We start from the raw sequence: 13,481 nt of genomic DNA, 5'->3' as shown, positions 1-13,481 counted from the left end.
TACAACTGCATTGCAAAGGGTTGTGCCGGGGGGCTTGGAACAGACAAGTCAATGGAACATCAATCACTTTGGCTGGAACTCCGGTCCATCGTGGTTTCATATTTTAACGATTCGCTTTATACAAACAGAAAACAACCAAAGATGGTTAGTGCAAGAGAAAATATCATCTTCGACGACTTCGATGTCTTAAAGAGTTCAACGTTTTCTTTTAGCTTTTTTCCCCGATGTTTAATTCCCGTGAACCTCCTAAATTATTCCAATGACTTCGAAAGAAACTAACTGACCAGGTCAGAGGGATCTTGATAGTATTTTAGTGATTACTATTACATCGAAAAGAAAGTTTACCGTGCGGTGGATTGGCCATGAGCGTGCCTCCGGATTGATGTCGATGCCAACCTTGCGAAATGTTCAGATAAAAGCTCTAGTGGGCGCTGTGGATCCACGGAACAAGCGAAGGTCGGTCGGGTTCTGGCTGGCGCGATGCAATGTCCTACCTTTTACATCACTGCATTTGGTGCCCAGCCTGGGCGTGTCGTTCCTTCAGTTCAGCAGAACGATATGACATGGCAGCAAGGGACTGAACAGTGTGTATCTATGCACTTCCAGTTAACTGCACAGTTATTCACTCTGCGACTTTTATTTTAACGATTTGGATTTCATTCCTCATTTGACTCGCGAAATCTTTCTCCTTCCCGCCCCTCCCCCACTGCAATGTAACATAGTTGCTCCATTAAAGAAAAATTCGCTGGGGATTCCGGGGAACCATATTATAAAGTGTAAGCTTTACCAGTTTATTGACGTGATATTGTATACGACGAACGAAGGACATTTCCACTGTTCACCCACTTTCATCTCCCTTTATCCCAATAAAACAGTAATGAGATTTGTGAAGAACTGCATTGTTTCCAATTATCAAGTGCAAATGAAACGGTGTGAGGATTTACAGGCAAACGCTTCAGCTATGCGTATTTGCTTAGTTTTATTTGGCTACCTGTGCTGTTAGGCTGTCTACAAATAAACTCTAAAAAATCAGCCTTGATCCGATGAAATAACAATGGGGAAGCGTATAAGACATGAATGACACTTCACGCGGCCAATGAGGGAGCGGAGTTGCCTGTCAGTCAGGTGGAGCTGCAGCTGCAGGTGGCCGAAGAAGCCAATGAACGGACGGCAAGCGCCGGCGCGCTCTCACGGGTGGGTTAGTGGGAGGTATAAAGCTTTCATGCAAAGAGCAAGCTCATCACGTCTTGGATCGTGAAAGTGACCAAGTGGCGAGTAAAGCGACTTACCCATCACACGCATAACACATAGCGCGTTTGTATGTGCGCACATCGTTTCGTACCTCTGTGACAACCTATCGGGTAGACTCGGCCATCGCAAACAGCAAAGGTTAAAAGGGAAAAAAAAGGGTTGCAACTGAAATTTTGGCTCGTTCTGCTGTTGCAAGCAAGTGCCTCGCTGCAAAAGAGTTGCAGCAATTTACAGGAACACAAGGGGAATGAGGAGGACAGTCTGCCGGGTGTGAGATCCGGAGCCCCCGCTCAGCAAACAACCCCAGTGGATCAGTAGCGACAGGAACGCCAGGGTTCATTTCAAGTTTCGACAAGGCAGCCTCGGATCAAAAGTGTGCTTTTGGTAAAAGGATACCGTTGAGACCTTTGCACGGAATCGCGCCCAGGACAAGGACGGACAAAAATATAAATTTATCCCAGTATAATCGGAGACCAGTGATCGGCGACAATGGCGATAAGAAACTCGCTTTGGAAATACTATTTGGGAATTTTGTGCGTTTTCTGCAGGGTGGCTGTATCAAACTGTGAAATTTTGGCACCTATATATTGGAATTCCTCAAATCCCAAGTAAGTGAAGGGTCCTGATCAGGCTCCACACCTGCTACTTTGTTATTTTATTTCTCAGGATTTAAATGCACAGACAACTTGGAGCAGGGTGGAAGTGACTATAGTGAGGGCAGTCTCCATCCCGAGCTCAGTGCTATTTTAATCAAAACAAAATATGATTTTTCACACATGTGCAATACATCGTATTTAAAGAGTAACTGCCGAGGAGGTTTGAGCAGTATTAACACAGTGGTTGCTTGTTTAGACGGAAGCCGGGGGAGAATGCTAGAAGCGGGGATTTCAGGGACATGGTACAACCGTTCACCATAATTTTTTTTGCGGGTGCCGGTTGCTGAAATATTATTGTGGAAAGGGAAGTGTTACCGTGCGTGTGTTGAGAAGCGAAATTTACAAACGTGGGAAAGTAGACTAGTGTTTACAGCGGCATAGATTCAGTTTATCGTGATGACTCGGCTGCGAGAAAAGGAGGAGAGAGTGACCAGACAGAATAGGATCCAGTTGGGGTCAAAATAGCGACCAGACCCCGAGCGAGCCCAGAGAGGAATGTCTGTTCTGAAGAGCGGGCAAACGGTCAAGGAAGCAGGTGGCGTTAGCGCAGTATTCGGGCAGTGTGTAGCGATCTTACCTGCTTGTGTGTTGGGTAAGACTCTGCAGGCAGTAAAGAACAGCATCCGAGGCTTTGCCGGAATTCTTGCTGCAAGGCGATTATCTCCAGAAAATCTAATCTGTTACACAGACTTCATTCCTGATATATTGCAAAGGCGGGTTCTAGTCGGTGTGGAAGTCCAGGCTGAATAGATCTCCCATCGCTCCGACAGGGAGAGAGCGCTTGTATTAAATAAAGGGCAGCAAATATATTTAATCTCAAAATAAAGTGATCACCCCTTTTCACTCTTGGCCTAAACTCTCCTGTCAGTCGCTCTAAAGTATACTGTAATGTAATTCTCAGCTTGTTCTTTTGGTTCCTTTAGTAAAATAAGAGGAGAAAATGTGCAAAACATTTCCGCTAAGGATTTTGACTGGACTGCCAGCCTGTTTTTGTTTGGTAATACTGTTGTCTCATCGGTTCCATCCGGTGAAGAATGATCCTTTTAAATTTTCGAGCACACTTTCTCACTTTACGGTAAGGACAAGCACAAATAGTTAAATCTCAAACTGTGTTAACCTGGGAACTGCCTTATCAATGAATCACCATTTTATCGGGAGTTTCGTTAAACCTTTGGTTTGAAACTCATTGAGTAAATGTTTATTTAAACTGTTAGATTAAATGAAGTGTCTCAACTACTAACAACAGGTTAAGATAAGAAGCTTGATGACAAATCTAAATATGCTCAGCTTTGGTCCCATGTTAATTATCCACCCTTTCTTGCTCCATTCCTTCAAAGTTTAATCACTTGTTAGTCTCGCCCGGTCACTGAAGTAACCCATAGAAATTTCCCGGGCATTTATGCACCGGTTCACAAATGAGAGTAGAAAAATTAATATGTACACAATAAATTTCAAAACACGCGTTTAGTATAATTTAAATCGCAGAGTGTTAAACCGCAGGACGTTATGCGCTTTTAAAGGCTCCCGTAACATTTCATGGTCCTTGTTTTCAAGATACAGAATAAAAGTAAGACGCGGTTAAGAACAAAATATCCCTTGCCACGGAGCGAGGGCACCTACATTATCTCGGGGAGCATAAAATGCAACCTGTTCTTTGCTTTGGGGGCTCCTTCTGAAACAGGAGGCCGCCGTTTGCTTGTTTAAAGAAGCATTCAGGCCGGAACGAGGTGGGAGAGGAGAGCTGCTGGTTACGGCCTGTTCGCCGGTGTCGATCAGCCATCAAACTCGCCCACATTTCCATTCGAAGTGGGAGCCGTATAAAACACTGCAATTGATTGAGAAACAAGTGGCACTTTCGTTCAATAGCAGTTGCGTTTTCCTAGGCACGTTGGAGTGAAATAGTAGTGGAACTTGCCATTTATCGCGCCATATGCTCCAAATGAAATACTCATAAAATCCCGAGAAACGGGTATTATTGCCCGATGTTTAATTTGGGAGCCAGCCGGCAGGTGCAAATTTTTGCTGAGATTTAGCCGGGCGAAATGGTCAATTAAAATGCAGGGACATATTGCGAGCAGAAGGCGCGAGCTAACTAACTTTGCTCCACAATTCGCCAGAGAAACGTTTGTGTTTGCCAGTTAAAGGGGAACGTTTCTATCTCGAAGTCAACCCAACACCCTCTGCTCGGTGGACATGCAGTGAGCTTCATTCCGATTACCTGCCCACGTATTTTCGCCGGTTACCGTAAACAAAACTGCGAGGGCACTGCTAGTGAATTATTCTTCAATCTCCTTCAAGGTCACCCCAGCGATCACTGATTTAGAAAGTCGGCAAGACCAACCCTCGGTGGTTAAAGGACACCATTCGTTAAAAAGACAAATACGACTAAGCTGGTGCAAAAATTGCTCGAGTCAGCCAATACTTTCAATTTTTCAGTTTCTATGTTCTGGGACAGTCTGTGGGATGTAAAGCATTCAGCTAGATTTGGAACAGTTTAGATTTTTTAAAAGTCTGTAATGAATGTAGCAGACCGCTGTGTGGGCCTAACACAACAAAAGGGGATTGTGATAACCAGATAAAATTCTCAGTTCTCTTTTTAAAATAAATAAACCACAAATCATTGCCAGTAAGGGTTTTTCTTGAGTGTGCAAGGGACATTAAGCAAGCCTTTTTTTCTATATTGTACTTACAAAATTCAAAATGTAGCTTGTATTAGTATTTGCTGTTAAATATTCATGTTCGAACCTATCTGAATATCCACTTTTAGTTCTGTAAGCTCAAGCACACAGTATAAGAAACAGTAACGTTAGGCATAGGTGACGCAGCTCATATCAGTTTGCAAAAATGAAAATTAAACTTGTGTTTTGTAAAGTTTTACATTTTCTAATATTTTTATTCAAGAAGTACTGAAATTGTGGCACCGGTTATCAAATAAAGAAAAATCTAGATGCCTTTTTGTGAAAAAAGTAAGGAAGATGTTCATCAGAAGGCAGATGATTGTTTCTGAAGTTTAGCTTTTAACTTACCATAGGAAAACATAATCTCTCCAAGCGCAGTAGTCCTACAGAGGTCACTCTTCAGATGCTTAACACAGCCAAACCAGAAAGACGTCTCCATGAGTAGCTGATGGGAGCTTTGATTTTCTTCATTGTGGTTTATTTTGATATTTTCTAGGTTTTCTAAAACTATATTTTCTGAAGTTTGTAGGTGAAGTTGGCTCTGCTGTAATATATTTTGCCATAGTTTGGAATAATCCACAATCTGATTGTGGATACAGTCAGAATCTGTATAATGTTATGCCTGATTGCACATGGGAAATATTGCTGTGTTCAGTATGGAGCCGTTGAGAGGTGCATTGTATTGGTCAAAGATAATCATTGTTAACCGGTTAACTTATTTAACTTGTATAGGAGACACCCCTCCAGCTTTGCCCCAGAATCTCACAGAATTGAGAAGTAATCTGGACACTGTTCTAGAAATTTAGAAGAAATATTTTGGAGCTTTGAAATAATATTTTCTCTTTTATTTTAGTAATCTGATTTATTAGTGAGATGAGTATGGCAGTTTATTAGTCTGGTAGGAGATGGGAAATCAGATAATGAAACCTCCAAGAAATGTCTAACAAGACTGCAAACTAAAGGACGTATAAACTTCCTTTTGCAGTTTTTAATTTTTCCTAAGATACAAGTGTGGCAGTTTACTGGACTTTTTAACCTGCCTGACAAGGATGTGTCATGTCTGCTTTCTGAAGTGTCAGAGTGTTTTCATGCATTTCAAGGAGCTGATCGTTTGCTACACCTCATTGGGTTGATGCAGTGAACTCTCATCGGAGAATATTCGTGCGGCATGTTGAGATTAATGAGCATCCTGCTCATAGACACATTGGTTTAGATGGCACATTTGCTCAAGAATTGCTTCATTGCCTGTTCACTCACAGGTGAGGAGAGAGCGGCACAGTTTTGCTCGCTTGCTGAGATATTAATCAAGTGGTCTAGTGTAATGAAAGCAAGTATCAATCTAAAAACTTCACTGATCAATCTCGGTAAATTCACTATTTAAAAAACAATTTAAAAATTCATTTTTTGGGACCCGCCAAGACCAGTATTTATTACCCATCCCTAGGGTGGTGTTGACACCCCCCCCCCCAAACTGCTACACTGCTGACTGTTTTAATATCCCCAAGGTGTTGTTGAGTAAGAAATTTCAGGATTCAGACTCAGCAGTGCTGAAGGAACTGCAATATAAAGTATTGTGCTTTAGCTGGTAAAATCTGTAACTCTGTGGAACTCCAAAGGATAAAAATATGTTTCTCACTTCCAGCCCACACTGTGATCTGATGGTTTACTTAATAACATAGTAGAACAGCATGCATAAAATTGAACAAATCTTCCTTTGCGTCAATTGTTTTTTTAAAATTTTACACATGGGGGTTTATGACAAACTGTTAATTTCACCCCCCCCTTTCTATTTTCTCACTTAAGCCATAATTCAATTTACAAAGAAATGATATACCATAGCAGTAAGGTTAAAGATTCACTAATTCATGAGCACCAATATTAGTAAGTGCTCAATGTTAGTTGAAAGTAAAGAATGATAATATGTAGGGTGTTTCAGTGAGTGCTGCTCCCAAAGCTGTACCTAAGCAGAAGTCCTGTGCCATTCAATTGCTCGTTTTTACAACAGCTCTCTGGTCAAGAAATAGGCTAAGTCCATCTTCTAGAACATACGGCAGTTATTTTTTCCAGACAGGCATGCACCAAAAAAAAAGTTTTCTGATATAAAAAAAGGCATGAATGTGATGGCAAGTTGTTGTCCATAGAAAGCCACAAAGATACGGATTTTATTTCTGTCCTTTCAGTTATGCTTAAAAACAAGTTATTCCATTCACTGTGTTAATGTTCTGAAATGTACTGTTCTGGTGTAATGGATTATAGAACTATATACAATTGCCCCATTCCCAATATACTTGCTATTCTCTTGGGGCCATTTATCCTAATCTAATTTCTATGCCTGTTCCTCATATCCTTTGATTACTTTCTTTTCTTGTCCAATTCCCTGACAACTGATGTTATGACCTCTGTTTCAATGGTTATCTTAAGAAGGCTATCCATGTTCCAATAACTATCTGCTTAAATATTATTTAGGTAAGGTGGTTCCTCCTAGTTATCCATTCACCAGTCAGTTAAAAGATTGTTTCCTCACAAAACCTTTGTAATTCATTGTCTCTGTTAGATTCTCTGTTTAATCTTCTCGGTCCCAAGGAGGAAGGCGGCTCTTTTTCATACATTACCTTTCATTTCTCCTGTCATTCTTTAAATTCTATTGTGCCTTGAATATCCTCTCCATGATGGGGAATGATAATAAAGAGGCAGCGTCTATTATCAAGAAATATTCTTTCATTTTCCCTTTGAAATAAGTTTTTTTTACTGCAAAATGTGTTCCTGTTGCTGATCACTGTGTCCAGGAAATAGATGAATGAAGAAAGCTCAGTGACAAAGTCATTTAATTATGATCATTCAAAAGGGCTATAGCAGCTATTCACAATTTCTTGTAATGAAAATATGTTAAACCGTAGGTTATTTTAGGAATGGTAGCATGCTTTAAAGGCAAGTATATTGAAAAATGAGCTTGATAGATTTATAGAAATTAAGGCATCAAGGGAATATGGAGTTGGTAAAGACAAGTGGTGCTGAGATAATCGGGCTTGGTGTTTTTGAACAGCAGCATAGACATGAAGTGTTAAACGGCCTGTCTTTGCATCTGCTTCTTAGTGAGAGTTTTGAAAGAAGTTGCTCTGATAACACTTCTGAATCTAACTTAATTCCTGAAGTTATGAAAGATACTTCCTTCAAGATTTCTGTCATGAGAAGTGTGTGAAGAGAATGCTGTAAAAATTGATCTTTTTCTGTTGAATTTTGTTTTACTTTGATGAAGTCTGACGAAAATTCAGAGATGAGAAGATTTTCACATGTATCAATGCCGAGCAGATAGCAATTCAGCCCGTTTGTTCAAATCAAATAATGAAGAAGAGGGGTAACAGCCCTATAACTCGTGAGAAGAGTTAGATTCAGGGCATGGTCCTGTTTACATGATTATAAACCTAACCGTAAAGAAATAAAAGGCTGGCTTGTATTTTGGACTATTCAGCCTTTTTCTTTCGATGGGTATCAGAGCAATGAGCGAGCCACAGCAGCTGAAGGCACCTAGAACATGAGAAACAGACACATCTACCCTGGTGCTGGGTCAATAGATCGTGTCTGCTCACATAACCCGAATGGTTAGGAAATTTATTGTACTTCATTAAGAAGCACAACACTTTACAGAAGGGATAGTTTTTGGATGACAAGCTATTCTGCTTGCAGTTTGAAGACAGATTAGCATCTGTGCTGTCGAGTCCTTTTTAAGTCGATGGGCATAATTCAGTGGTCTAGGGACACTCTGTTAATGGTAGGGTTCACAGCATAAAGGTTGGGAATCCCTGATTTAACTAGAGTGTGTTGTGTTGTGATGTGGTTTCTCAGTGGCAGAATAAAACACTGTTTTGGTTTTGGTCAATGAATTACCTCAGTTACCTCACGCCAACCAGATGATTCATTCCTACCCGTTTTATGTTTAGCTACTCTGCAATAAAATGTTTTTGTACTCTCGTGCTCTGGTGGTTTGACTAAGTAAGTAAAGATACAACAGGGCACAGGTAGAGCAATGAGATGTTGCAGTTTGCTCTGTGCCACAGGGTCAGGAGGGAGAGAACCAGAGTCCGACTCTCGGCAAAGATTAGACTATCAAGGTCTGCACTTGAAGATAGGTTACTTAAGCATGTGACTAAATTGAAAAGTGACATCCTACTTCTGCAATTTACAGATGTCTCTTTATGAATGGAGATGTAAAATAAATCAGCTGGTTTGGGATATATCAATTTTTTTAAATTGAAAGTGTTTGATGCACGTTTCTAGTTTTTTGAGAAGGTTCCTTTCTTTGCTGTCTTAATTAAATAAAAGTTCTAGTTCCTGAATGCTAATAACTTTTGTACCCAATCTCATTCTCTTCATCAAATGTTGTTACTTTGCTTCATTAAAAAGTTGCTTAAGGTACGAGTAGTTCACTGGGCAAGTGAATGGGCACGTGACAGTGGTCTTCATGGATAGGTATCCATTTGAACTTGGAGTGAGAGGGGACTCCATGAAAACATAAAGGTGCCAGAGATTCCTGATGGAATAAATGTGGTGAAGATACCTTGTCTGATGAGAGAATGCAGAATTAGCATCACGTTGAAATCAAGGACTCACCCATTTAAAACAGAATTGAGAAATTTTTTTGCAACACACACAAAATGCTGGTGGAACACAGCAGGCCAGGCAGCATCTATAGGGAGAAACGCTGTCGACGTTTCGGGCTGAGACCCTTCATCAGGACTCGTCAGGAGTTGTAGGGTCTGGGCCCGAAACGTCGACAGCGCTTCTCCCTGTAGATGCTGCCGACCTGCTGTGTTCCACCAGCATTTTGTGTGTGTTGCTTGAATTTCCAGCATCTGCAGATTTCCTTGTGTTTGCCCGAGAAGTTTTTTAACCACTTAGGAGGCTGTGAGCGTTTGGAACTTTATTCCTCAAAGAATATTTTTTAAAACAAAAACCCAGAAGTACCTGATGAAAGTAGAGTTAGATTACAATAAGATCAGGTATGATTTTATTGCATGGCAGTGCAGGCTTAAAGAGGCTTAATTAGCCTACTCCTACACCTGACTATATATATTGTGCTTTCAGTAAAGCCCAGAATTGAGCTTTGCAGCCATATCTGGGATTATCGTACTTTAGTATTTTGGAAATGGAAAAAGGATGAAAAAGTTGCATTTATCTGGTATAACTAGAACAGCCCTACATATGGACATTACAGCCCTGCATATGGAATTTTAGCGAAATTGAAAGTTCTGGAAGGTAGAATATGGCAAGATAAATTCCTTAATTTTTTAAAATGAGTGATTTAAGTTAAACTGCAGGTGAAGTCATGTTCAATATGTGTTGAGGACTTGGGCATTCGTCAGTGCCACGTTAGTGTGTAATAGTCGGACATACAGTTAGATGTAAAACAGCATTTTATTGCCTTGACGCCTTTGATGGTCTCAGAGAATGACAGGTTTTCCATTCTGCAGTGACTTGCATTGTATTTTGAAAGTTGTGCTTGTTAAAATCAGGTTGATGTGTTACTGTCAGGAGAAACTTAAATTATTGTACTCCTGTGAAGAAGGCAATAATTTGATAAAAATAAATTGCTGCAAAGTACTGTACGTGGGAATCAGTAGGAAGTGTTAGAAGTAGTCATGAATACTAATTAAAGGAGTATGACAAACCGCCCTGTACTTGCTAAACTAAAGCCTCCTTGCAGTGGATTTTGTCCCATGTTCTCTGTCAGACTGCATGGGAATATAGAACATAGTTAATCTTAAAGCAAAAGAAAAACAAGAGAAGCCTGTTTCCAGACATTGCACCCCCACCCTTATGTTTAACCCCTGAGGAATTTTAATGTTGGCAAATATGAAAACACATTTGTCAATCCTACCTACCTGAGATCAGTCATGGAAAATTAATTGCACCAATCTGCTTACTGCACCAGATGTAATCTGCATATATTAAGCTGTCCCCAACAACCTGTTGATTGATGAAGTTTGTCTACTGAGCTCTCATTGGGTGTTGCACCAGGTAGTTCCTTCTGACACAACCCCCTACCCGATGAAAGAGTCCATCATCTGAATGTATGAAATTAATATAAAGTATCCCATTAACTTAATCAAATTTAAGTTCATGCACACAACCCTGTTGAAAAGGAGAACTTGTTAGTCAACTTTTTACTGACGAGGTTTGCTTATAATTTATGCATCAGGGTTGGTTCCGATTGTGTAATACTGAAGGAATGCAGACAGTACTTGTATGGTGCAGAACATCATATAATTTTGTTTCAGCTGACAAAGGAGAAGAGAACAAAGGAAAGTGCAACTTCAGTAGCTTCATTGTTGAATTTAGATTTGGCTAAAACTGTCTTTTCATGTTGGATCATTTTGTACGTGAGTGATGAACAACAGGAACTCTTTGGGAATGACAGCTGAGTCTTCATAAACTGGCGATTCTTGATTATCCATGTGTGTATTAAACATTTTGTTGGAAGTCTGTATTTCAAACCAAATATTTATCTGCAAGCTTTGTACAGTGGAAGAATTGTTGCAGAAGCACTTGAAGAATCTGGGAGATAAATAGTAATAATTCACCCCTCAGTCCCTGCTGATGTACTTTATTTTCCCTTCTATGACATATTGAAGCAGGACTGAGAAATGTTTGACTAAAATATAACTGCATACATAGAAACATATAAAACCTACAGTACAATACAGGCCCTTCGGCCCACAATGTTGTGCCGAACATGTACTTACTTAGAAATTACTTAGGGTTACCCATAGCCCTCTATTTTTCTAAGCTCCATGTACCTGTCCAGGAATCTCTTAAAAGACCCAATCGTATCCGCCTCCACCACCATCACCGGCAGCCCATTCCATGCACTCACCACTGCGTAAAAACAACAACAATTTACCCCTAACTTCTCCTCTGTACCTACTTCCAAGCACCTTAAAACTGTGCCCTCTCATGTTAGCCATTTCAGCCCTGGGAAAAAGCCTCTGACTAGCCACATGATCAATGCCTCTCATCATCTTATACACCTCTATCAGGTCACCTCTCATCCTCTGTCACTCCAAGGAGAAAAGGCCAAGTTCACTCAATCTATTCTCATAAGGCATGCTCCCCAATCCAGGCAACATCCTTGTAAATCTCCTCTGCACCATTTCTATAGTTTTCACATTCTTCCTGTAGTGAGGCGACCAGAACTGAGCACAGTACTCCAAGTGGGGTCTGACCATGGTCCTATATAGCTGCAACATTACCTCTTGGCTCTTAAACTCAATCCCATGGTTGATGAAGGCCAATGTATCATATGTCTTCTTAACCACAGAGTCAACCCATGTAGCAGCTTTGAGTGTCCTATGGACTTGGACCCCAAGATCCCTCTGATCCTCCACACTGCCAAGAGTCTTACCATTAATGCTATATTCTGCCATCATATTTGACCTACCAAAATGAACCACCTCACACTTACCTGGGTTGAACTCAATCTGCTACTTCTCAGCCTAGTTTTACATCCTATCAATGTCCCACTGTAACTTCTGACAGCCCTCCACACTATCCACAACATCCCCAACCTTAGGTCATCAGCAAATTTCTAATCCATCCCTCCATTTCCTCATCCAGGTCATTTATAAAAATCACAAAGAGTAAGGGTCCCAGAACAGATCCCTGAGGCACACCGCTGGTCACCGGCCTCCATGCAGAATATGACCCGTTTACAACCACTGTTTGTCTTCTGTGAGCAAGCCAGTTCTGGATCCACAAAGCAAAGACCCTTTGGATCCCATACCTCCTCACTTTCTCAATAAGCCTTGCATGGGGTACCTTATCAAATGCCGTGCTAAAATCTATATACACTACATCAACGTGTTTAGTCACATCCTCAAAAAATTCAATCAGGCTCGTAAGGCATGACCTGCCTTTGACAAAGCCATGCTGACTTTTCCTAATCATATTAAGCCTCTCCAAATGTTCATAAATCCTGCCCCTCAGGATTTTTTCCATCAACTTACCAACCACTGAAGTAAGACTCACTGGTCTATAATTTCCTGGGCTATCTCTACTCCCTTTCTTGAATAAGGGAACAACATCTGCAATCCTCCGGAACCTCTCCTGTCCCCATTAATGATGCAAAGATCATCGCCAGAGGCTCAGCAATTTCCTCCTTCACATCCGACAGTAGCCTGGGGTACATCTCGTCCAGTCCCAGTGACATGATCCAACTTGATGCTTTCCAAGAGCTCCTGCACATCCTATTTCTTAATGTCTACATGATCAAGCTTTTCAGTCCACTGTAAGTGATCCCTACAATCACCAAGATCCTTGTTACGGCTTCTGTAATTCAAAGGTCAAATACTGGAAATAGAGTAAAAAAGAAATTAATGATCAGTCATCATTTCTAAATTTTACACTTGTCTTTCCTACTTTGATATGGACGTGAATTGTTTGGCACATTGTATGCTTCCTTGTAGGTACATATGTGTGCTGCTTCATGAAAACTTAAATATGGAGTAGAATTAAAGAGAAAGTCGTAATATAGTTGTGTATTTTATATGACATTGAACCAAGTTATTTGACAATAAAATATTTATGTTGAAACTAAACTAGCAATGTATAGATAGAGTATGGAAATTCAGTCCTAGCAGAAATCAGGTCTGCTACCACAATATTTTTTCCAAAAGAAAAGCACCAGTCCATTCCTCTCGGAGAAACAGTAAGGTGATGCAGCCATTTTGTGTACAAGGTATAAGTGGGAACTCATGTTGCCAAGGCAACACATAGTTCATGTCCAAAATGACACATCTAACACTGTGATTTGAAAGGGAAGAGAGGGAAGTGGTGTTCAGAGTTGCATTTTGCTCTGTGGAGGGAGGTTAGGATTAGGGTATATAAAGGGCTTGTGTTTTTG

General features: G+C 40.6%; 1 protein-coding gene across 2 annotated transcripts in view; it reads left to right on the top strand.

The window, feature by feature from the left end:
• Positions 1-1,242: 1,242 nt before the first annotated feature.
• LOC140726604 (ephrin-B2-like) overlaps positions 1,243-13,481 on the top strand; it is a 50,710-nt gene continuing 38,471 nt past the window's right edge. For both annotated transcript variants that reach the window (XM_073043197.1, XM_073043196.1), the window contains exon 1: positions 1,243-1,859. In XM_073043197.1, coding sequence (XP_072899298.1) covers positions 1,741-1,859 — 119 coding nt within the window. In that variant the 5' untranslated portion in view covers positions 1,243-1,740. The remainder of the gene's footprint in view (positions 1,860-13,481) is intronic.

This window comes from Hemitrygon akajei, chromosome 4 (genome assembly GCF_048418815.1).
Source record: "Hemitrygon akajei chromosome 4, sHemAka1.3, whole genome shotgun sequence".
Classification (NCBI taxonomy): Eukaryota; Metazoa; Chordata; class Chondrichthyes; order Myliobatiformes; family Dasyatidae; genus Hemitrygon; species Hemitrygon akajei.
The sequence above is the reverse complement of the archived record's forward strand: the minus strand, read 5'-3'. Positions and strand labels throughout refer to the sequence as shown.